The 26,643-nt window shown below is 36.2% G+C and overlaps 1 protein-coding gene and 1 long non-coding RNA gene across 2 annotated transcripts; one reads left to right on the top strand and one right to left on the bottom strand.

Annotated features, from left to right (window-relative positions):
- The first annotated feature begins 807 nt into the window (after positions 1–807).
- Positions 808–1,627, top strand: LOC121984326. The gene is made up of 3 exons (XR_006112852.1): positions 808–907; positions 1,245–1,419; positions 1,515–1,627. It is a non-coding gene; the product is annotated as an uncharacterized LOC121984326 (long non-coding RNA).
- Positions 1,628–1,641: 14 nt separating this feature from the next.
- Positions 1,642–4,632, bottom strand: LOC121984325 (F-box protein At4g18380-like). Its single transcript, XM_042537203.1, has 2 exons — positions 4,422–4,632; positions 1,642–4,165 (listed from the first exon to the last, which is right to left on the bottom strand). Exon 2 carries the CDS (start codon positions 4,017–4,019, stop codon positions 2,958–2,960), a length of 1,062 nt encoding a protein of 353 aa, XP_042393137.1. The 5' UTR covers positions 4,020–4,165; positions 4,422–4,632; the 3' UTR covers positions 1,642–2,957.
- Positions 4,633–26,643: the final 22,011 nt, after the last annotated feature.

The following is a 26,643-nucleotide window of genomic DNA, read 5'->3' as shown; positions in this document are numbered from 1 at the left end:
CTTAAGTTTTATTTTTTTTTTTAAAAAAAATCAAATTCGTAATAATTTTTTATAATTTCTTTTACAAAGCTAAATTGTTTTATTAACATAGGTTTAAATAATAATAATAAATTATATTTATATTTATTAAATATAATATAAATTATATTAGCAAATAATTTCAATAAATTGAAAATAAAAGACATTATGAGATTTAACAAATATTTAAGATTATCATATTTAATATAAGGAAAATCAACATTTATATTATTGGTAGAAAGATTGTCACGTCTAAATATAAAAATATTTATCGAATATGCTATAAATTATATTCAATCGGTACCACATCTCGGACATCGACGATTTCAGTGTGGAAGGAATCGTCTGAGAAAAAGAATTCTACCATCCGTATTCCGCTCATGTGATTGTTGGGCTATAGCGTCGTTATTTTTTTTTTATTTTAAAAAAATAAAATTTAAGCAAATGAAAAATGAAACCATTTGTAAAAAAATTAAAAAAAATTCATATCCGGGATTTAAATCCCAGTAATTAGAAGGTACCGGGATTTAAATCCTGGAATATAAAGGAATAAATAAAAAATAATAATTAGCGGGATTTAAATCCCGGATATGAATTCATCTCACCTAAATTCGTAAAAAGTTTTATTTTTAACTATTTTTATAATAACTTTATTATTTATGTCTATTTTAAAAATTCCCCCAGTTAACGACAACACCTGCGCCCCTCATCATTATTCCTATCCAGATACTTGCCCACTCTTCCACTAGAATGATTGCAAAATTTATGGCTTGCATCTCTCTCATTTATGCTGTCCTTCCTTTCCACAACCAGGCAGCATGGAGCATGTGGGCAGCAGCAAATGAGAGTCCATTGCCTTTGCAGGGTACAAATCGTATAGTTTTTCAAGGTTTGGTTTCAACTTTCATCAGTCGACTTAATATTAACCAATAATCTCCATACACAGTATGATCTTAGTTGACTCATGCTGCTTGATTCATTATGAGTATCATCTTAGTTGACTCATGCTGCTTGATTCATTATGAGTATCATCTTAGTTGACTCATGCTGCTTGATTCATTATGAGTATCATCTTAGTTGACTCATGCTGCTTGATTCATTATGGAAGCAGCAAAATAAACAGACAAAATTCTTCAGTCAATTTTAAACAACTTATGAGAAATTATTCTTAGTGCCCGCCTGGCAAGGCACACCTCTAAAAGTAACGAAATACCGCATCTCTGTAGATACGATTGGAACACTCACAATTAATTATCAGGAATAGGCAGGCAGCCAGTCGCATGGTCCAAGAATCAATCTCGACTTCAAAGTTCAGTACTGCCTCCATGTTTCTCCTTGGCATTGGCATTAGGTTCCCACCAACCTTTTTTCCTTTGGTCTTGACACAATAATAAGACACAGGTAAGTAAATGTTGACCAAGAAGCTAATTAAAGAAATCAAGTTCTTGATTCTAAATATCTAACCAAGTGCACAAACATCACAAGTTGATTCGCAGACATGGACTTCTACTGACCATATCAAAAGAATAAATCAATTGCTGCCAGCAAGATATCCACCTCTCCTTTTCAAGCAGATAAGGAGGGTGGGCAGATAAGGTCAGAGATAAAGGATGGCTTCTTTTGAGCAATTCATTTTCATTGTTAATCAATTGTCAGCATGTACTTACCTTTCAGGCTGACTTCCCATGCATTGCCACCCAGCATGATTGTCTGCATCCATCTTGTAACGTGAATGAGAAGAAATTTATGTAGTCAGCATTAGTGTACATGGCCAGTAGCTATGTTCAAAGTGGACTTTTATTGCATAAATCACCCATAAACATGTGGGCAAGTACTCATAGCACAATTGTATTAGATGAATACTTGCTGTACCCAATCAAAAAATGGAAAATATTCTATATTGAATGGGTGTTTTGGTTAGTGAACAAATAATAATACTGGTACTAGTCCTTTCACCAGTGAGCATATTATAAATCACATTATTGAAACAAAACAAGCTTTTCTATCTGAAGATTGCTGCAGTTGTCAAAATGTGTATCAAAAGCCGATACAAAATTACAAAAGATGCTTAAATTGTCCAGAAAGATGTCATTATCCATCAGGTAGGTAGTGATCTATGAGTTTTCGTGTGTAACTCATCCCTTACAAAAGAGCTCTTCCAGAAAATGATTATTGTCTGAATCATCACAATGGAAATAGGCAAATAGCATTTCCCAAAAACAGCTACATGTTTATCTAACGATATTTCATAACTAAATCCCTAGACCACAACATTCCGGATTGTTTAAACTATAATTTATCAGGTGAATAGAGATCCGTATGTTTTCATACCAAGAATGAAACGACCATGCAGATCACAAATTGAGAAATGACTAAAGATAAAACTTGGGGAAGCAGGCTGCAAGAAAATTAGGCATTTAGCCAATCAGAATTTGTAGCATGTTCTTAGTAGAAACTATTCGTACCATTTTCAAGCAGAATTAGGCTCCAAGAGAACCAGGACAACAGTTTTCGAGCAATAAAGGTTGAACCATTATTTCATTAGACTACCCAACTCAGATATGAGATATGAAACTAGGTTGGTCTCCCCAAATGCGATTTTGAGATAACTTATGGCCATGTTGGTTGTAATTAATACTACCTTTATCAACACTCAGATATGTAATTGCACCCATTGTACAACTTAAGTTAAGTATACAAATCGTGACAATGAGATGAAAATTCACACCTTTATAGTCCATATTATGCACTAAACCATAGAACCAGATGCTCTTACTAAACAAAAAAGCATAAAATTTTGGAAATTGCATTCCTACTCAACTACAGAAGTGAAATATCATTCCAGTAGAAATGGGAATCTGAAAGTGGTTCAACATCAATGGACAATAAAAACCAGTGCAAGCCATAGGAAGATAACTAAGCCAAATGATGAAATTAGTCTAAAAACCATTCATCTCCAACAAGTAAGTTCGTCTCTTCCCTAATGCCGTAACAGCAGCTTGAAATGGCCCATCGAATGCCCCACAAACTAATGCCTCAGTTTCCTTCTTGCCACTGTTAACACAGCTTGTCCCTTCTCCAGCAGGCTTGATGACAACAAGTGTAGCTCCCTGCATCCTCATTCCCTCAGGAAGCTCCAAGTATGGAGCATATTTTAGCTTCATATTTGATGCTGGTACCTGACTCCTGTTTGATGATGCTGAGGCTGTCAACGGCTTCTCCCTGAACTCTTTCAGCTGTTCGACTCCCATGGTCAATGTCCCCTGACCATCAGCATCTGTCAAGACCAAGCTTTTCAATGTTCTGTGTTCCTTAACTATCTGATGGAGAAGATAATGCCTTGTTGATGCAGCAATCAATGAGCTAATAGTCCAAACAACACGCAGCTTCAACCCTCCATTCGTATAGAAGGACTCTGGTATGCTTCCGTTGTCTTCCACCGACCCTTCCGAATTTACTGAATCAGAACCAGGTTCAATCCTGGTTCCACCCAATATCACACAATTCTGAAGAGTGCTTCCAAACTCTGCTCTCCACTTCAAGAAGACCCCATCCTCTGTTCCAACATCAGCAGCCGGTAGCTCAATCCTCAGGTTGCGCACTTGAGTGAAAGTCTTGAGGACTTGAGCTGGGGAATGATGGAAGATTCGTGGAAAAAGAGGTTTATTTCCACCGTTGGTGCTCTGAAGGTGATGAAAAGGCTTGAAGATGCGGAACAACATGACCTTTAATAGATGGGCAAAGATATTTCTGGGTTTAGGGGAAGAAAGACTTATAGCATCACAGTCACCATCAACAGACACTATCCGATCTATCTTGACATACAGATCGTGAACAAGGGGAACAAGGGAATTGAAGCGCTTTGACACAGCCAAGCAGCGACAAAGAGAACGTACATCAGCGAGCTTGTTGAATATGAGAAGGAGCAATGAATCAGGAATTTGGTCAAAATGGTCCTGGTTGAGTGAGGGGTCTGCATGAATCCGGAATTTGGTCTGCATTTCTCTTGATAGGGCAATCGAACAATTAAGGGTGGTAGCAAGATCGACTGATGTCTAACCTAGCTCAGCTGTAACGACAAGACCTTAGTGACAAAGAAAGCAAGGAGGGATCTTTTTCCAGGCCGATATAGAGAATAATCAATAACCTGCGGAAAGACAAATAATCTCCACGATTAGTATCGATTTCAAAAATCAACCACAGCTCAACATTCAGCCAGAGAAAAGCAAGCCCCGTTCCCAAGTTCGGTGATTCATAACCTTTCCACCTCCAGACACCGACAGAGGCAATTAAAACGAACGAATCTTATCGAAGAGCACAACATCAAGAACGCAATCAACAAAACCACGTAGCTGAATCACCTCTACAGAGTGAACAAAGACTCAATTTTGAGCAGTAATTACCTTCCACTAGGGCGACCTCCAACATCCAATTTTTGACTGGAAGACCGAGAATAATAAAGCAAGAGAGCATCCTGTTACATGACTGGATGCAGCATCGCGTTCTTCTGGTCGTGATCATCGATACGATGTGGCGGAGGCGGAGCTGGGAGTGAGCGGAGGGGCAGAAGGCAGCGGGTTATGTCGTCCCTTCCGGGGATCCCCCTTTTATAGAATAAACACCTTTTTTTATATTTATTTTCTTCCGAATTTCCAAATTTCCACGATTTTGTTAAAAAAAAATCTTACTCAAAATAGACCTAACTTAGTTATGATTAGTTGTATGGAAATATTTATAGTATTACTATTAATATTACTATTATTAGCTTCTGAGAGCCCGTTGGTTGAATTCCTGTGTTCGCTGTCCAGCTGTTTGCATCGACAATCTCACAGTTAGAGTCCAAATTTGGAGTCACGGTTGCAATTTGTAACTGAAATTGGTTGATTAGTCGATTAATCCAACTCAACTAATCTAATTAAACAAATTGAACTACTGATCTATTCGATACGATCAACTTGACCCAACCCGACTTACCAAACTGACCTAATCAGTTCGTCCAATCAAACGACTCAGTTTTGTTCATTATCTATATTCCTCTATTTTATTAAATTTATATATTTTAGAGAGTGAAATAAAGAAAAAATATGCATTATTTTAAAAATAAAAATAGCATATCTAGTAGGCATTCTTAATTAGAATAATAAAGAATTATAATTATACTAAACTCGATATCTAAAATCTAAATTAAGTTCTGAAATCCAATATAAAAATATTCATACTACTAAAATTAGAAGGGAGCACAATGGTTGTTCCTATTAGACTAAAAAGGGAAACCCTAAAGGGATTGGAATTGAAATGAATAGGAGACAAGAAAAGGTCACCAAGATAATCAAAGAACAAGTTAATTGAGGTGTGTACTTTTTGATCCAATCAAGGCTTTGCCAAAATTAAAAGGTATACACTAACTCAATTTGGGGTAAAATGTTATCTCCAAAACCCTAGATTCATTTGCCCTTGATTTCTTTACCCCTTTCTATTAACCCTAGATTTGGACTTAGTTATGAAATAAAACTATGCCATTTTAATGGTTTAGGTTACCTTGTTAATAAACAATCTAACACACTCTGATTTTATCTTCATAGTTTAATCACATTTGCAAGATGCCAAGATACTCTTTGATTTTATAAAAGGAAAAAAAAATAACCAATTGTTTGTTATTGTGCCTTGTTTCTTTGCTTATGGGTAATTCAAACCATTCTGCCTTTGCCTAGAACCCTAGATTTAGTGTTTGCCAATAGAAGGATAGAGTAAGCAGCATAAGAAATGAAGTTCCCTTGCCCACACAACTCAGCTAGAGACCTAAAAGGATTAAGTAAGTTGTTTGAAGGTCGGCATCTGAATATATATAAGTTGCACTTAGAATTTATCTAGTAGATGAATTAGATAAAAAAATGTCTATCTCCAAGATTGATCGGGCGAAACCTAGATACTTAGATAATAATAAAAAAATAAGTTGTATCAATTTTCTATGTATTAGGATTTGTCGGGGTAATTGTTTCATGATCGTCATATTTGTTGTTTTGTTGAGGGATAAGTAAGATTTGGAGGATTTACATCAATGGTCTAAAGTTTAAATTTGTATAATGGTATTATAGGTAGGAATTTAGTGATATCACTTCAAATTCAAATGAAGAATTATTTCATATCAAAAAATAAATAATAATAATAATAATTCCAATCAGAGTTTTTTTTCCCCAAAAACATTAAATTAAATCATAGGTATAATAATTTATAAAAAAACTAAAAATTATAAGAGCAGTAAACCTCTATAGTTAAATAAGGGTGAATTCTCTCTCTTTTTATTTTAATACCAAAATATTCTAATTTTTGTTTGGGAAAAACTACTTGAACAATTTTTTTTTTTTAAAAAACATTCAATCTAAGTAATAAAACTTCGACTTCGACAATTGTAAACTGGACCAAGTTTGGCTCCACAATCTATAATATTTATCATCCTTTAAACTTATCTCCAATCTCTAAATCCAAGCTTGATGAGCATCCCTTGTTATAGCAAAAGTTATTTACGTTCATTTCAGACATCCTTCATAATTTGTCTCTAAGTTATATGAAAAGAGATAAATCATGAAATTAATTAGTACATGATCGTCAAGTGGCTAAAGAGTGAAAGAAATTTTTTTTCTCTAAGTACATGCGGTCATCGAAAATTGACCCCTTATTTTATTATAGTAAAATTATTGTTCTCTAACAAATTGGGTACTCTGTGGAGATAACTTGATAAGGATCCATAAATCTATGTGAGGTGTTTTAATGTGATAGTGGAGAGACTACAGGGTTTCACCAAATATGAATGATTTTTTCAATTATAAGTTGAACTTTGTGCTTTGGCAAAAGTATAATCTTAAAATGAGGAGAATTATACACATTATTTAAGCCCCACCTAAGAAGAGTTACAAGTTAACGAAGATAGCATATAGACACAACTTAAACATAATAAGCAATGGTTAGGCCTCACGAGTCGAAGGAATAGTTCTCTCGTATGTGTGACTTTGCTTTGATACTCTATTTTAGTCTCGCATGCAGAATCATGAAATAATTTATAGCTTAAGTATTTTGTCTAGTGATTGATTATAATAAATATTTTTAAATTGTCATTGTCATCTTGGGATCATTACAACACAAACGAACAAAATCAGATAAAATAGTGATGAAATTAATTGGTATGCCTATCTATGTGCAATGAAGAAACTTACTAGATCACAAAAATATCATTATTGAATGTCATTGACAAATAATAAATGTAGTAAACTTATAAACGATACTAAGATATAAGGATCACTTAAGAAACCAATTGACACAATGAGCATGTAGATAAATTATCCCAGTCCTCTCAGGGTGGTGCGATGGTTGAGACATGGAATGTTATCACATAAAGTCTTGGGGTCGAAACTCGTCCCGTCCGAGCATATCTTTCCCTATGCCTTGGCCATTAATGGCTAGTAGCCACCCGTAATTTACCTCCTCCATGTTAGTCTAGAGACGGATTGGCGGGGCGCTAGAGGCGATCTAATCACCTTTTACCACATATAGATAAATTATCTAACTATGAATTGACAGGGTACTAGAGATGTTGATAATTCTAAATGCATGAATTAAAACGAATTAATACGGTAAAGATTTATAGCTATCTCCCGTAGATCTACAATCGACGACGACAAGACTCACTATCGGAAGAATAATCACAGGATCAGAAACCTCTCCGTAATTTCACGAACCAAATTCCACCGCCTCAGATGTTCTCCTTCTCTCTTTCTTATATATCCTCAAGCTACTCCCGAATGATCCTTGGACGCACCCCTTATAAAGGGAAATAACCCAGGGGTATAATAGACTTTTCCATTAAGATTAGTGGGGAACGTGGGCATGTTTCCATGTTTCCACTTTCCCCATTTCCTACATCTCCCACTCGTCCAAGGTAAGTCATTAAGACTAATTCATTCAGGTAAGTCACAAAGACCTAATAAGTCACACAGATTATTTGAGAGTTTGGTCACAAAGACCTAATAAGTCACATAGACTATTTGAGAGTTTGGTCATAAAGACCTTATTAAAACATCCAATCCATACTTAGAGAAAATATTTTGTGCGACAGTAAGCACACTGAGCGATAGTTGCTAAGAAGATTGTTACATCTTTACTTAGTCGCTCTTTGAGCGATCAATGCTAATAAAGTTGTTACACTTTACTTAGCCGCTCAAATAAATTAGAGACTCACTCTTCATGGCACATAGCCATTTTCCTGATGGCACATAGCCTTTATCCAGGAACCATCCAATCTTCAAGTGGCACACAACCATTATCTTGGAGATATCCATGTCTTGCTATTTACCTAGATTAAATAATTTTCATTTACATCAATATGAACATCTCTAATCCCTTATAATGACCATTATGTTAAGAGCATGTTCCATATCCAATATTCACATTCATTTCTATACATAACAGAAATGGGTCGACCAGTGAATAACATCAAAAGATGTAAATATATTTAATTCTTCTTTTTAGCTAGAATCTATTAATTTTAATCAGTCGCTTTCCTAGTTATGCTCCATAGACCGAATCATGCATAGCCATAGGATACACGCTAAAGTAGCAGACACTGATTAAAACTTCAAGTAAACAGCTAAATAGTCACTAAGGCAAAAAATGAGATTAACTTATAATCTCAAAGGACTTACATAGTAGAGAAATAGAGATTCATTCTCCTACTACCTTTATTGTCACAATAGCACATGTGTATGAATCACATGTTAAGATGTTATTCTCTTTACTAAAAAGAGTGCATGTTGTCTTCAAATTTAACATCGTTCAGATTTTGATCTAGACATACCTAATGTCTAATCCTGAATTCAACATATGAATTCTAATCTGACCTTCAACAGGTTCAGTAAATGGTGGGTCCATTTACTTTGATTATTATTAACACATAAATGATCTCATCTTAACACAATTATCAAGACGACCTCAACTTATGGATCTGTCTCTAATTTCAGCTATGTAAGTTGTTCCATAAGTAACAGTCTTACCCCTATTTGTACTTAACAAACAAAGATGATTGTCTATGTGAATGGACCAATCTCCACCTGCCAACATACTGTAACACCCCTAGGATATCTAGCAAGATTTTAGATATTTTTTTTAGTAGGCCTTATATGTAAAAATTTCAAAAACAATAAAAATAAGAGAACCAAAAAGAGATGACCAAGGTTTGAACCTTGGATCTCTTACTAGATACATGTATGTGTTAACCAATAGACCAAGAGAAGATATTGTTAGAAAGAGAAGTGACAATATAGTTAAGAGTAAGAAAAGAGTTTCTTTCATTAGAAGGAGAAGTTAGAGTTGCCTTCTTCCTCTCAAAAGAAAAGAGAATTCTTGCCTCCTCTTTTCATTAAAAAGAGAAGTAAAGGAAAAGAGAAGGAAACACCCATTTTTCCTTCTTCTTCTCATTTAGAATAAAAGGAGAAATGAAGGAAAATCTTCATTTTTCTCCCTTCCTCCTCCTCCTCACCGTGACCAAGAGTTTCTTCCCCTCACCATTGCCGAGCCCAAGCAAGAAGCTCCTCTCTAGGAAGGCTCCACAAGCAAGGTCCATTCCCTAAGAAAATCAAGCGAGAATGTGAGTATCCCCTCACTGCAGTACAAGTAGTTTCGATTTGTGTTGTATGAAAATGTTTTTTTTTTAAATTTTATGAATTTCCTTGAAAGTTTTGGACAAGATAGATTGGTAGTCACTTAGGATTTACAAGTTTACAAGTTATGCTTTATGTTGTAGAAAAAAATATATATTTACCTCATCTTGAAGTTTCGGCCAAGACAAAAAGGGAAGATCTAGAGCAAAGTTTCTTTTGGTATCATGCTTGCCCATGCTCTTATATGATGTAGGATCTTTCATGTGTTGTTAGTTTAAGTTTTAAGACCTTATATGTTATTAGAAGAATTAGAAACCCTAACCTAATGTTTCGGCCAAGATGAATCATAGAGTTAGAGCAAAGAAATTTTGAAAAGGAAATATGTTGTGTATGCTCCTTCATGATATGTGAATTTTTATATGTTGATAGCTTAGGTTTTTATGCTTCATGTGGTAACAAAAATGAGGAAAACCCTAATGTAAAGTTTCGGCCAAGATGGATTATAAGAGTTAGAGCAAAAATTTTAAAAAGGAAATATGTTGTTTATGCTCCCTCATGATATATGAATTTTTATATGTTGATAGCTTAGATTGTTATGCTTCATGTGGTAACAAAAATGATGGAAACCCTAGTGTAAAGTTTCGGCCAAGAGGGAATACCAAACTTAGGTTCAAAATTTGAAACCCAATCATGCTTAGTTATGCTTGTTCATGAGGTATGATATCTTGTATATGGTGAGGTTAAGTCATTATGTTACATGTTGCATTAGAAGAATTTAAAACCCCATTTATAGGGTTCGGCCAAAGTGAAATGCAAAGCTTAGAGGAAAGTTTTGAAATCTAATTATGTTTATTTATGCTTACTCATGAGGTATGATATCTTGTATGAAGATAGGTTAAGTCATTATGTTACATGTGGCATTAGAAAAAACTTAAAACCCTAAATGTAGGTTTCGACCAAGAGAGAATGCCAAACCTAGGGTAAAGTTTTGAACCCTAATCATGCTTAGTTATGTTTCTAAATGATATATGATCTTTGGTATATTGTTAGATAAGTTTTCATGTTACATGTTACACAAATGAAACTTAGAACTTCACCTTAGGGTTCGGCCCAAGCAAGTGTAGAGACTTAGAGCCATGTCTTGCAAACTAACCATGCTTGTTTATGCTCATTTATGATATATGGTTATTTATCTATAGGTGGCTTTAGTTTCATGTTTCTTATAGTGGAAAAAAATGGGAAACCCAATTAGTAATGTTTCGGCCAAGGTGGATAAATGGGTTTAGAGTGAATCTAATCAAGCATGCTTATGTTTTCTCATGATGTTTGGTCTTTGATATGTGATTAGTTTAAGTTCCATGCTTCATGATATGATATGTTATGCCTTATGTATGAGATAAGTATGTTCCATGATATGATATGCTATGCTCATGATATGATATGATATGCTCACGATACGATATGCTATGCTCACGATATGATATGCTATGCTCATGATATGATATGTTATGCCTTATGTATGAGATAAGCTATGTTCGTTATGCTCATGATATGATATGCTATGCTCATGATATGATATGCTATGCTCATGATATGATATGCTATGCTCACGATATGATATGCTATGCTCATGATATAATATGCTATGCTCAGGATATGCTATGCTATGCTTCATGATATGTTATGCTATGCTTGATGTCATGAAGATCACATGTTATGTTTTATGTTAGGATACAAATATGTTATTGTTGGAACCCCAAGGTTGTTTTGGTGTGATCAACAAGTTAAGTTAGGTCCTGTGTATTTAACCTTGTGTTTAAGTGTGCAGGAGCTTAGGAACACAAGTAGTCGAGCGGAAGACGCAGCTAGCGAGAAGGATGTCAGTCCGAGTGGCGGAAGAGTACACTGGCGGACGAGAAGGAAGCGCGCGGTGGTTCCGAGGGACGAAAGTCGGAGCGGAAGATTGCTCGGGGAGCAAGAGACGCAGCTAGCGAGAAGGTCGACGACCGAGGGACGAAGACTACGGATGAGTACGCTGGCGGACGAGAAGGAAACACGCGGCAATTCCGAGGGACGAGAAGCCGGAGGGAAACACTCTCGAGAAGACCGGAAGTTGGGTTCGGGTGAGCCCTTTTCCGGATGGCAAAGATCACCCAAGCGAGCGGATCTGGAGGAGAAGAACCGGACCGAGGAGGGACTGAACCAGAGAAGAGGTCCCGGACAAAAAAGTCAACGTTGTTGACTTTGGGCTCCGGGGCGCCCGGAACAGTCCGGGGCGCCCGGAAGGGACCTGATTTTGACCAGGATCGTGATTTACGCGATCTGAACGTTGGGGGATAAAGTTTTATCCCCCTAGGGCGCCCGGAACCCTTCCAGGCGCCCCGACCAAGGCTATAAATATAGCCTTTTTCATCAACTCAGAAATTTACATTCCAAACACTTGTGCGCTTCTGTTCTAGTTTAGCTTCTGTGTTTTGTGCTTTCACTGCTGTAAGAGGCTTCTCTGCCTGAAGGAGATATTTTAGTGCACGTTCATTCCTTGGATTAACAACCTCCTTGGTTGTAACCAAGTCAAATTGTGAGCCTCTTCTTTCTGCTTTTTATTTACTGCTAATTTACTTTATGCAAGTGTTCTGTTGAAAGTTCGAGAAGGGTCTTTTCTGTTTATTTTTTTTCAGACTATTCAACCCCCCTTCTAGACGGCCCAACAGTCCTACAAGTGGTATCAGAGCCGAGACGCTTCAGGAGGACTAACCGCCGAACGAAGCAACGAGATGGCTGGATCTAACATCCACCCACCAAAATTCGAGGGGGACTTTGCAAGCTGGAAGAAGCACATGGAGGTATTTTTCGGTACCGATTTTGATTTATTACTAACAATGGAACATGGTTTTGAAGCTCCCGAGGGCAAAGCGAAAAATCAATGGACAAAGAAAGAGCAGGCCGAGTACGTGGCAAACAAGAAAGCAGAATTCCATCTGCTAACCGTACTTCCGCCACAAGAAGTCAACCATGTCGGCACCTACAACTCGGCAAAGGAGCTTTGGGAGAAGTTCCTTGAATTACACGAAGGAACATCCGAAGCCGAGCTTGCGAGACGGGACTTACTTCGCAAGCAGCTCACCAACCTCAGTCTTGAAGAAGGTGAAACAATTGCACATCTACACTTGAGGATACAGGAGTTCATCACCGGACTTTCGAATCTCGGAGAAGAGGTAAGTAACCGAGATTCGCTCAGGTACGCTTTAAATTCCTTCCCTAGAAATTCAAAATGGGCATCACTAGTAGATGCTTTTTATATTTCGAAGGACTTAGAGAAAATTTCATTAGAAGAATTTTTTTCAACATTTGAAGTGCATGAGTCAAGATGTGCAGGAATGAGGGAGCCAAAGAACAACGTCACCCTCAAAGCTTCGAGAGACGAACCTGAATCGGAATCTTCTCTCGATGACGAGGAAATGGTAATGATGGTAAGACGATTTAAGAAGTTATACAATTCTAGAAAAACTAACCATCCACAGGGTAGAAAGAAAAGAACTATCCGCTGCTACCATTGCGACGAAGAAGGGCATGTCAAGGGCAACTGCCCCAAGCTGAAGAACAGAGACAAGGAAAAGGGTAAGAAGCCTATCCAAAAACGAAAGGCCCTGAAGGCGACGTGGGATGATACCTCGTCCGAATCGGAAGTCGAAGCATTTTCCGGACTCGCACTGATGGCGAGTCATCAAGACGACGACTGTGATTCAAGCTCTTCCGAAATGAGCATCGAGAGCATCGATGAAGGGGGAGACACATCGGAAGAAAGCAGCAGCTCAGGGGGAGAAACGGACAACGAGATCGACAAGGTAAGTCAGGTACGATCTCTTCTTCCCGATAAAATGTTCAAGTTCGTTAAACTTTTAACAAAAGATTGCTGCAAATTAGAAATCAAAAATAAAAATTTAAAAGTAATTCTAGCTAAATCTTGTCCCTTAGAAGAATTAGATAAATTAAAAATAGCAAATGAAAACTTGAAATTTGAAAATGATGATTTGAAAATTCAAGTAGATAACTTGAAAAACTATGCATGTTCATCTAAAACCAATTTTAAAAGATTTAATAATTTAAATTGGTACTTTAAATATCACCCGGGACAAATTAGGAACATTTCAAGAAAATATGTCCCTAAAAGATTTTTAAATAATCCAGTAGGATGGAACCTATATTGGGTTCCTAAATCATGCCTAAACTAAATTGTAAAATTAGCGCTTTAAGTGAGAAAATTAAACAAAGAATTTCCTTATGAGGCTTTGTCAAGGAAGTGGTTGTTGCTCCAATAACCAAGAAGGCCTAGTGCCTCGCCACGACCTGGAAGCCAAAATATTGAAATAAATATTTAATTAACTTACTAATAAAGCATTAATACAAGAATTAATTAGTGCTTCAAAAAGGTTATTCAAAATATTTTTTTCAGAAATTTACTTACTTAGAATTTTTTTTTTCTTCCCTAAGTTTTTTTTTTGTGCTTAAAAATTCTCAAAAATTTAAGTTAGGATTTTTTCTTACTTAAGAAAAATTCTCAAAAATCATTTCTTCCTAAATTAAAAACTTTTTCCTGAAACGAGAAATCTCAGCTTAAATAACTTAGAAATTTTTTCTAAATTTCTTAAAAACCTAGAAATTTTTTTTATGTTTTTAAACCCTTAGATTGTTTTTTTTTCTTTTCTTGGAACCCCATTTTTTTGTGATCAAAGGGGGAGAAAGGAAAGTATAAGTCTAGGGGGAGGTAGATAGATTTTAATTTTTTTCTATCTTTTTGCACTTAAATTGCAAATTAAGTTAATTTACTTAATTCTATTTTATGTCTATTTTAACCCTAGCTTAACTTGGGTTGATCACACCAAAAAGGGGGAGATTGTTGGAACCCCAAGGTTGTTTTGGTGTGATCAACAAGTTAAGTTAGGTCCTGCGTATTTAACCTTGTGTTTAAGTGTGCAGGTAGTCGAGCGGAAGACGCAGCTAGCGAGAAGGACGGCACGCTGTGCGTCCGAGAGATGAGGCGCTGCGGAAGAGTACACCGGCGGACGAGAAGGAAGCACGCGGTGGTTCCGAGGGACGAAAGTCGGAGCGGAAGATTGCTCGGGGAGCAAGAGACGCAGCTAGCGAGAAGGTCGACGACCGAGGGACGAAGACTGCGGATGAGTACGCTGGCGGACGAGAAGGAAACATGCGGCAATTCAGAGGGACGAGAAGCCGGAGGGAAGCACGCTCGAGAAGACCGGAAGTTGGGTTCGGGTGAGCCCTTTTCCGGATGGCAGAGATCACCCAAGCGAGCGGATCCGGAGGAGAAGAATCGGACCGAGGAGGGACTGAACCAGAGAAGAGGTCCCGGACAAAAAAGTCAACGCTGTTGACTTTAGGCTCCGGGGCGCCCGGAACAGTCCGGGGCGCTCGGAGCCATCCGGGCGCCCGGAACCCTTCCGGGCGCTCGAATCCTGATTTTGACCAGGGTCGTGATTTACGTTTTATCCCCGGACCCTTAAGCGCCCCCACCAAGGCTATAAATATAGCCTTGGTCCAGAAGCTTTTCATCAACTCAGAAATTTACATTCCAAACACTTGTGCGCTTCTGTTCTAGTTTAGCTTCTGTCTTTTGTGCTTTCACTGCTGTAAGAGGCTTCTCTGCCTGAAGGAGATATTTTAGTGCACGTTCATTCCTTGGATTAACAACCTCCTTGGTTGTAACCAAGTCAAATTGTGAGCCCCTTCTTTCTATTTTTTATTTACTGCTAATTTACTTTATGCAAGTGTTCTGTTGAAAGTTCGAGAAGGGTCTTTTCTGTTTATTTTTTTTAGGCTATTCAACCCCCCTTCTAGTCGGCCCAACGGTCCTACAGTTATGTTTCATGATATATGTATGAAAGGCTTATGTAAGAAGAAAAGCCTAAGAGTTGCTTCCCTTAAGTTGGGATCAAGAGCACTCTTCATGATATGGCAAAGAGATGCTTCCCTTAAGATGGGATCAAGAGCTCTCTTCATGATATGTATGATATGCATAATGACATGATATGTATGACATGATATGATAAGCTATGATATGCATAATGACATGATATGTATGACATTATATTTTATTTTATATGGCTTGTACCAAGGGTGGGCTCCATAAGTGCCCCGAGGTCGATGGTCTATGAAACGGGCCTCGTAAAAAGGGATGGACTCCTTAGTACGCCCCTAGGTCGACGGACTATGAACGGACCTAGATCCCTAGTAGGTTCAGGGCTAACTACCTTGTCCTAGGGATTGCGCGCATTATGTATGTATGTGGTACAAGCCGGGCCCTCATGATGATATTATATTCAAGTATGTATATGATATGTTTTAAAAATGATGCATATGTGCATTCCATGATACATGTTTTTTTTAAAAAAATATACATCTTGCATCTACATGCCCATATTTTACGAATTATTGTTTCCGCACTATTATGAACAGGTATGAGTTATGATACATGTTTACATGATATGATATGTTTGTTGGTTGCTACTCGGAAAACCTAGAGGTTCTATTGTACAAAAATTTTGTACAAAGGTCTGAACCTTTTCCTAGCTACCATGTGTTCTTTTAAATTAAATTTTGGATCGCCTGCGGAACTTTACACGTTTGATCCAAAACTTAATCTATTTGTTCTTTTAGGTTTTGACTTGGATCTCCTACGGAACTTAACACGTTCGACCCAAGTCACCTTAAGTTATTAATTCCATTAAATATTAATTTCCATAATTGGTTCCCAGTACTGACGTGGCGAGGCACATGGCCTTCTTGGATATGGGAGCAACCACCACCGACTAGACAAAACCTTTTATGGAAAGCTAATATTTAATTTCCTAAAATAACTTTAGGTTAACCGAAAAGAACAATCAAATCACAAGGAAAAGAAAAAACAAAAGAACACTATATCGAAAACAAATTCGAAACTCTAGAATCGTATGCCTCTTGTATTTAGTATTATTTCCAAAAATAACTAGTATGATGCGGAAAGAAAAAATACTAGTTATACCTTTTAGAAAAACCTCTTGATCTTCTACCGTATTCCTCTTCTAACCTCGGACGTTGTGTGGGCAACGATCTTCCGAGATGAGAACCACCTTTCCACCTTCCTTCTTTCTTCTAGATTTCGGCCACAATAAACTCCTCCAAGGATGAAGAATTTCGGCCACCACCAATGCTCCAAGGGATGCTAGAGACGAGGCTTGCTTTCTCTCCTTCTTCTCCTTCCTTGATCCGGCCACAAACAAAAGCTCCACCAAGAGATGAGTTTCGGCCAACAAGAGGAGAGGAGAGAAATAGGGCTGGCCACCAAAACCAAAGAGGAGAGGAAAGAAAAAGAATAGAAGTTCACCCCTTGAAGGCTCCTCTACCTTCTCTTTTATAATCCTTGGTTTTGGCAAATAAGGAAATTTTAATAAAAACTTCCTTAATTCTTTTGCCATGAAAAGGAAAAATTTATTTAATTAAAAATAATTTTTCTTCTCACAATTATAATGGTCGGCCACACCTATTCTCCAAGCAAATAAAAATTTTAAACACAAATTAAAACTTCCTTATTTGCTTCCGGAAATTTTATAAAAAATTTCTCCAATAATTTTAATCCCTTCATGATTGGTAAAAAGGAAATTTTATAAATTAAATCTTTCTTTAAACATGTGGATAATTTCCGGAAAGTTATCTCTAAAAATTAAAATCTCTTTTCAATCTACAAATAAGGAAAGATATCAAATCTTTTCTTAATCTTTTGTAGAAACTAATAAAAGAGAATTATTAATTTTTAAACTTTCTTTTAAATCATGAACATGGTTAAAAAGGAAAGTTTTTACCAAAATTAAAATCAACCTTTTAATCTACAAATAAGGAAAGAGATTTAGCTCTTCTCTTAATCTTTTGTAGAATCTTATAAAAGGAAAGATTTAAATTTTTAAACTCTCTTTTAAATCATGTTATCCACATAAGAAAAATTTAAAAAAAATAAAAACCTTTTATTTTAATTTGGGTCGGCCACACCAAGCTTGAACCCAAGCTAGGGCCGGCCACCTTGAAGCACCCATGAACCAAACTTTGGCCGGCCCCTATGGGATGGGTAAGAAGGTGGATATAGGTGGGTATAGTACTCTATAATTAAGAGGCTACGATAGGGACCGAGAGGAGGAATTGGTTTTGGTCTCCCGATAAAATTAAGTATCCCGTGTTCGCCCCGATCACACAACTTAATTTCATCAATAATAATTCATTCCACTAAAGAACTATTATTGAACTACCGCACCAATCCCAAATTACATTTTGGGCTCCTTCTTATTATGAGTGTGTCAGTCTCCCTGTGTTTAAGATAACAAATGTCCACTAATTAAGTAAGTTACTGACAACTCACTTAATTAATATCTAGTTTCAAGAGTAGTACCACTCAACTTCATCGTCTTGTCGGACTAAGTCCACCTACAGGGTTTAACATGACAATCCTTATGAGCTCCTCTTGGGGACATTCTCAACCTAGATTACTAGGACACAGTTTCCTTCTATAATCAACAACACACACTATAAGTGATATCATTTCCCAACTTATCGGGCTTATTGATTCATCGAACTAAATCTCACCCATTGATAAATTAAAGAAATAAATATCAAATATATATGCTTGTTATTATATTAGGATTAAGAGCACACACTTCCATAACAACTGAGGTCTTTGTTCCTTTATAAAGTCAGTATAAAAGAAACGACCTCTAATGGTCCTACTCAATACACTCTTAGTGTACTAGTGTAATTATATAGTTAAGATAAACTAACACCTAATTACACTACGACCTTCCAATGGTTTGTTCCTTTCCATCATGGTCGTGAGCTACTGTTTATAATTTATAAGGTACTGATAACATGATCCTCTGTGTGTGACACCACACACCATATTATCTACAATATAAATTAATTGAACAACTACATTTATCATAAATGTAGTCATTTGATCAATGTGATTCTTATTTCTAGATAAATGTTTATACCAAAAGCTAGGCTTTTAGTATACATCCTAACAATCTCCCACTTATACTAAAAGACTAAGCTGCTATATCTGCTGCCATACATCTGATTCCCAACCCTTCAATATGCCCATCAAAAGTTCTTGCCTTAAGGACCTTAGGTTATCATCTGATGCAATCTAGGCGGCAACAACTTCTCCTCGTTATACAATTTCTCGTATTGGGTAGTACTTGCGCTCTATTGTGTTTACTTGCCTTATAGACTCATGGTTTCTTCGAGTTTGTTACTACACCATTATTATTACAATAAATTATAATAATCTTTGGACAAACTAGAAATCATATCTAAGTCTATCTTGAGGTAATTAAGTCATTCAGCTTTTATGGCTACCTCAGAGGCTTGCCATATACTCAGCTTCTATGGTGGAGTCCAGAAAAACACCTATGCTTATCACTCTTCCATAGTTATGACTTTCCTCCTAAAGTAAACACAAAACCTCGAGGTCGACTTTATTATTGTCCCTATCCGATTGGAAGTCAAAATCCGTGTAACCCACAGGGACCAAATTAACTGCCTTGTAAGCTAGCATATAATCTCTAGCGCCTCTAAGGTACTTTAATATATGCTTTACTGCAGTCCAATGTCCTTGTCTAGGGTTACTTTGATATCTGCTAACTATGCCCTTGGCAAAACAGATTTCTGATCTCGTGCATAGCATACATTAGGTTGTCTAACTGCCGAAGCTTAAAGAACTGCCTACATGTCCTCAATCTCCTTTGATGTCATCGGAGACATCTCTTTAGATAAAGACACTCCATGCTTAAAAAAAAACTTTCGAGGAGTTTTGCATGCTTAAAACGAGCAAGGATTTTTCGATGTATCAAGCTTGGGATAAGTAAAATATATTTTTTTCTTTCGATCCCTTATTACTTTGATCTCAAAAATATATACATTCTCCCAAGTCCTTTATATCGAATTATTTGGACAACCATACCCTTACTTCTGACAACATTTTGATATTGTTTCCAACTACCAAAAATGTTATCTACGTATAGTACAAGAAATCCCACCACGTTTCCATCACACCTTTTGTATACACAAGACTTATCCGTTTACTCAATAAATCCATAGGTCTGGATTACTTTGATAAACCGGATGTTCCAAGACCTTGAAGCTTTGCCTCAGTCCATAGACTGATTGAGCTTGCACACAAGATGCTCTTAGCCCTTTGCAATGAACCCTTCTGGTTGCTTTATATGGATGCTTTCATCAAGACTTCCATTAAGGAATGCTGTCTTGACATCCATTTGCCAAATAGATAAAAGAATTCGGATAGACTTAAGCATGGCTACCAGTGAAAAAGTTTCCTTTTTCATCAAACCTTGCTTTGAAAGTTACTACCTTCCTTTCTATCCCTCTTTTCCTATTATAGACCTTTTTACACCCAAAGGCTTTTACACCATTTGGTGGTTCTACAAGCTTCCAGATTTTATTAGAATACATATATTCTAATTCTGTTATTCATTACTCTTTGCCAAGATATTGCATCTTTATCTTGGAGTGTTTCGTCATATGTCCGGAGATCAGGTTCATGTCCTCCAGGGATCGAGTCCAAAAACTCTCCCAAAACATGAATCTTTTGAGGTTGCCTAACAACCCTCCCACTACGACAAGACACTTTCTGCAATTGTGTATCATTTGTGATACATGTTGTAGTTTCCTTGTGGTATCTCATCTTGTACAGTTGGTACTAGATTAGACATGCCTTTTATTATTTCCTTAAGAACAAATTTTCTTATGGGCACATGGTTTATTATATAGTCCTTTTCTAAAAATCGGTCATTGATGCTAACAATGACCTTCTGATTTTTAAGACTATAAACCTACTTTCATTTTACTAGGATAACCCACAAACAAGTGAATTCCTGTCCAACTTATCATTGTCTCTCTTCTGCATATGTGCTGGACTACCCGAATCCGAATATGCTTCGAAATAGGCTTACGCCTATTCAGCAATTCTATATGAGTAGAGAGTTCTGACTTTAGAATGTACTATATTCACTCCCATTTCCAGAGTATATCCTTAAAATGATTTTGATAATATTCTTTAATAACTCATCAATCTACTTATTTCCATAAGAGTCCTATATCTTCATTTTCCTACACCATTCTGTTGGAGTGTACCAGGTGCAGTTAGTTTGGATTGAATCCCTACTTCTGATAAATGACTCCTAAATTCTCCCAAGAGGTACTTGCCACTACGATCTTACTGTAGTATCTTGATACTTTTACTTTGTCATTTCTCCATATCAGCCTCGTACTCTTTGAACTAATCAAAGCACTTAGACTTGAGGCACATCAAGTAAATATATCCGTATCTCAAATAGTTGTCTATAAAATAGATGAAATATTTGAAACAACCTCTTGCCTGGATGCTCATAGGATCACACAAATCAGAATGAACCAATTCCAATATATCTTTGACTCCATACCCCTTAGACTTAAAAGCTTCTTGGTTATTTTTCCTTCCAAGTAAGACTCGTAGGTTGGAAAGATTTCCACTACTAATGAACCCAAAAGTTCATCAGCTACCAATGAATCCTACTCAAGTTAATATAACCTAGCCTTAGAAGCCAAAGATATAATTGGTTCATTTTCGAAGGTTACTTTCTCTTAAAGTTAGAAGATGTGTTACTAATTTCCACTTGTTGCATCGTGAGAGTTATTGGATTTATAAATTGCCAACCAACGTACCAGAATAGATAACTTCCCTCTTTTTCTTAATAACAACTTTGTTATTAAAAGAGGCAGAATATCAAGTTCTTTGAATAGTTTAGAAACTGAAAACTAGTTCTTTCTAAACTTGGTACGTAAAGTCAATTACTCAAAAATCCATGTTTTATTCTTATCAAAAGATAAACATCTCCCACTGCAACAGCTACCATTTTTACAGTAGTGCCCATGTAGACAGTGTTTTAATTTTCATTTAGTTGCCGGGTTTCCTGGAACCCTGCAATGAATTGCGGACATGATTAATGGCATCTGTATCTACACTTCAGGTTCTAGTAGATAACACCACTAAACATGTTTCAACTAATGAATTAAATACACCTATATTGTTCTTAGTTCTAAGAAGACAGTTTACCTTAATGTCCAAGTCCTATTTCCAATCATTACTATTGGGATTACTAAGTCTTTCTTATAGTATAACTATTAGGGGATTGACAAACATTTTAAATCCTAAGAATAACAAAAATACTTGGTCAAGATTAACTCCTTAAAAATCCCCATGAATTTTGTATGCCACGATAGTGTGGACGTATACAAAATCGAAGAGGAGATTTTATTCATTAATTTTATTATCTCGTCAACTTTACTTTATGATGAATAAAATTAATAGTTGATCTGTCTTTGATCAAATATTTGGTCAAAAACTTTTGAATTTAAAAAATATTGATTCCTCAAACAATATTATTTAAATTCACCAACATCTCAAACACTGTGAATTTTGCATGCCACGTTAGTGTGGACGTATACAAATTCAACATTTGTAAAAGGAGGGTTTTAACCCATTAATTTTATTATCTTGTCAACCTAACTTTTTGACAAATAAAATTAATAGTTGGTATCATTTGGTCACACAAATAATAGCAGTGACTCCGATGGGGAGGATACTATTAGATGTGTCTAAGTGTATACCATTACTTGACACTAAGTCCATTAATAAGATTATGTCCCTTCCGTTGGGGAAGATCACACGCTCTTAATTAACTTCCTATAGTCATCCAAAAATGGAAGTCTGTTCTAGTGATCCACAAACAAGCTCATCCGTTATGGAGGAAGACACTCAGAGCTAACGCGCAAGTTTGTTTGCATCACTTACAAACCAGTAATGGAGACCACGGGATTTACTTAAAAATCCCTCTCCCACTTAGTTATTTATAAATGAGGAATTTTAACTATGCTAGCCTACTAAATATGTAAACTAACTTGCACACACAGCACAATATAAAAGCAATAAATAAAAAAAATCTAATTTTCAACTATTATGACTTTTATCTCTTGTTGTCCTCCGTGTGTTGTCATCCCAAGCTGCTCCCATATTTGGCCACTGCCACCGGGTCTAGCTGTCGCATCCATCTTGCTCCTAGTTTCGCTGCGCCTCTGGTCCTTAGAAGGTTCCACGCTTTGCAAGATTTGATCCGCGACATAAATAGAATTTTACATTTTGATCCTATATTCCTCGAAGGAATGTACATGTAAACTAGATCGAACATAAAATAAAATTTACATCCATCTATCCTATATTCCATAAAAGGAATGTACATGTAACTAGATAAAAAATAAAATCCTAATAAAAACTAAATACAGCTCCTGCTGTATTTTATAATATAATCATGCACACACAATAAAATGCCCTTGACATGTCCAAGGGTCCAATCACACACATAATAACTATAAGCCATAATAGTTGGATCCTGCATCCACAAAGTTAGCATATCCTACTATTAACCTGCCTAAATTATGTATGACATGTGCATAATTAAACTAATACTAAATACACAGAGGCAAAACCCTAGCTCTGATACCAATTGTTGGTTGCTACTCGGAAAACCTAGAGGTTCCACTGTACAAAAATTTTGTACAAAGGTCTGAACCTTTTCCTAGCTACCATGTGTTCTTTTAAATTAAATTTTGGATCGTGCTGGAACTTAACACGTTTGATCCAAAACTTAATCTATTTGTTCTTTTAGGTTTTGACTTGGATCTCTCGCGGAACTCACGTTCGACCCAAGTCACCTTAAGTTATTAATTCCATTAAATATTAATTTCCATAATTGGTTCCCAAGATCGACGTGGCGAGGCACATGGCCTTCTTGGATATGGGAGCAACCACCACCGACTAGACAAAACCTTTTATGGAAAGCTAATATTTAATTTCCTAAAATAACTTTAGGTTAACCGAAAAGAACAATCAAATCACAAGGAAAAGAAAAAACAAAAGAACACTATATCGAAAACAAATTTGAAACTCTAGAATCGTATGCCTCTTGTATTTAGTATTATTTCCAAAAATAACTAGTATGATGTGGAAAGAAAAAATACTAGTTATACCTTTTAGAAAAACCTCTTGATCTTCTACCGTATTCCTCTTCTAACCTCGGACGTTGTGTGGGCAACGATCTTCCGAGATGAGAACCACCTTTCCACCTTCCTTCTTTCTTCTAGATTTCGGCCACAATAAACTCCTCCAAGGATGAAAAATTTCGGCCGCCACCAATGCTCCAAGGGATGCTAGAGACGAGGCTTGCTTTCTCTCATTCTTCTCCTTCCTTGATCCGGCCACAAACAAAAGCTCCACCAAGAGATGAGTTTCGGCCAACAAGAGGAGAGGAGAGAAATAGGGCCGGCCACCAAAACCAAAGAGGAGAGGAAAGAAAAAGAATAGAAGTTCACCTCTTGAAGGCTCCTCTTCCTCCTCTTTTATAATCCTTGGTTTTGGCAAATAAGGAAATTTTAATAAAAACTTCCTTAATTCTTTTGCCATGAAAAGGAAAAATTTATTTAATTAAAAATAATTTTTCTTCTCACAATTATAATGGCCGGCCACACCTATTCTCCAAGCAAATAAAAATTTTAAACACAAATTAAAACTTCCTTATTTGCTTCCGGAAATTTTATAAAAAATTTCTCCAATAATTTTAATCCCTTCATGATTGGTAAAAAGGAAATTTTATAAATTAAATCTTTCTTTAAACATGTGGATAATTTTCGAAAAGTTATCTCTAAAAATTAAAATCTCTTTTCAATCTACAAATAAGGAAAGATATCAAATCTTTTCTTAATCTTTTGTAGAAACTAATAAAAGAGAATTATTAATTTTTAAACTTTCTTTTAAATCATGAACATGGTAAAAAAGGAAAGCTTTTACCAAAATTAAAATCAACCTTTTAATCTACAAATAAGGAAAGAGATTTAGCTCTTCTCTTAATATTTTGTAGAATCTTATAAAAGGAAAGATTTAAAATTTTAAACTCTCTTTTAAATCATGTTATCCACATAAGAAAAATTTAAAAAAATAAAAACCTTTTATTTTAATTTGGGCCGGCCACACCAAGCTTGAACCCAAGCTAGGGACGACCACCTTGAAGCACCCATGAACCAAACTTTGGCCGGCCCTAGCTTGGTCTCCAAGCTAGCTTGGCCGGCCCCTATGGGATGGGTAAGAAGGTGGGTATAGGTGGGTATAGTACTCTATAATTAAGAGGCTACGATAGGGACCGAGAGGAGGAATTGGTTTTGGTCTCCCGATGAAATTAAGTATCCCGTGTTCGCCCCGAACACATAACTTAATTTCATCAATAATAATTCATTCCACTAAAGAACTATTATTGAACTACCGCACCAATCCCAAATTACATTTTGGGCTCCTTCTTATTATGAGTGTGTCAGTCTCCCTGTGTTTAAGATAACAAATGTCCACTAATTAAGTAAGTTACTGGCAACTCACTTAATTAATATCTAGCTCCAAGAGTAGTACCACTCAACTTCATCGTCATGTCAGACTAAGTCCACCTGCAGGGTTTAACATGACAATCCTTATGAGCTCCTCTTGGGGACATTCTCAACCTAGATTATTAGGACACAGTTTCCTTCTATAATCAACAACACACACTATAAGTGATATCATTTCCCAACTTATCGGGCTTATTGATTCATCAAACTAAATCTCACCCATTGATAGATTAAAGAAATAAATATCAAATATATATGCTTGTTATTATATTAGGATTAAGAGCACACACTTCCATAACAACTGAGGTCTTTGTTTCTTTATAAAGTCAGTATAAAAGAAACGACCTCTAATTGTCCTACTCAATACACTCTTAGTGTACTAGTGTAATTATGGTTTGTTCCTTTCCATCATGGTCGTGAGCTACTGTTTATAATTTATAAGGTACTAATAACATGATCCTCTGTGTGTGACACCACACACCATATTATCTACAATATAAATTAATTGAACAACTACATTTATCATAAATGTAGTCATTTGATCAATGTGATTCTTATTTCTAGATAAATGTTTATACCAAAAGCTAGACTTTTAGTATACATCCTAACAATGTTTCTTGATATGTGTTTACAGGACATGATATGTTTATGATATGCACTCACATGCCATGCTATGCTATGTTATGCTCCTTATATGAGATGATATGTTTACATTATGTTCCCACATGCCATGTTATGATATGTTATGTTTCTTATATGTTCTATGTTATGATTCTCCATGCTATGTTATGATATGCTTTGTTCACATACTATGTTGTGTTGTGTGCTCTATGTTTTATGAGTAGGAAAGGAGCTCATTAATCCTTTAGGGCTTATAGTTTTATGTTCCTTGTACTGCAGATAAAGGCAAGGGATGGATGAATTAAGGGGAGCAGCAGGAAAGGCAATGATGATGTGTGTGGAAGTGGCATGGTGGATAGATCAAATTAAATTTAAATTTATATTTGGTTAAATTGTGCATGTGAACTAAGTTTGGACCCTATGCTTATGATGATAGTTTGAGCCAGTATGTTATGCTCTTATGAGATTTTGCTCATGTTAGAATAATTATGATATGGTAAAATGTTAATAAGTTATGATTCACATGCCATGTGTTAAGACAATCAAATGCATATGATAAAAATTTTTAAGTATGTCTTCCGCTGCCATGAGTTCATATGCATTAGTATGTTAGGTGAATGTAAGTAACCCCGTCCCTCTAAGGGCAGTCAGAGTGTCCTTGGAAGGGCGGGCGTTACACATGCTCATCGAGATCTTATATGAATGTAACAAATACAACATATACACTGAATAAATTATGACAAATGATACAATCAAATCACAAAGTCTGATTGTTATTTCAATATTGTTACATTTTACGAAGTCCCAAAGACTTTACATGTTCTTTAAA

This window comes from Zingiber officinale, chromosome 5B (genome assembly GCF_018446385.1).
Source record: "Zingiber officinale cultivar Zhangliang chromosome 5B, Zo_v1.1, whole genome shotgun sequence".
Classification (NCBI taxonomy): domain Eukaryota; kingdom Viridiplantae; phylum Streptophyta; class Magnoliopsida; order Zingiberales; family Zingiberaceae; genus Zingiber; species Zingiber officinale.
Note: the sequence above shows the minus strand (reverse complement) of the source record. Positions and strands in the feature narration are given on the sequence as shown.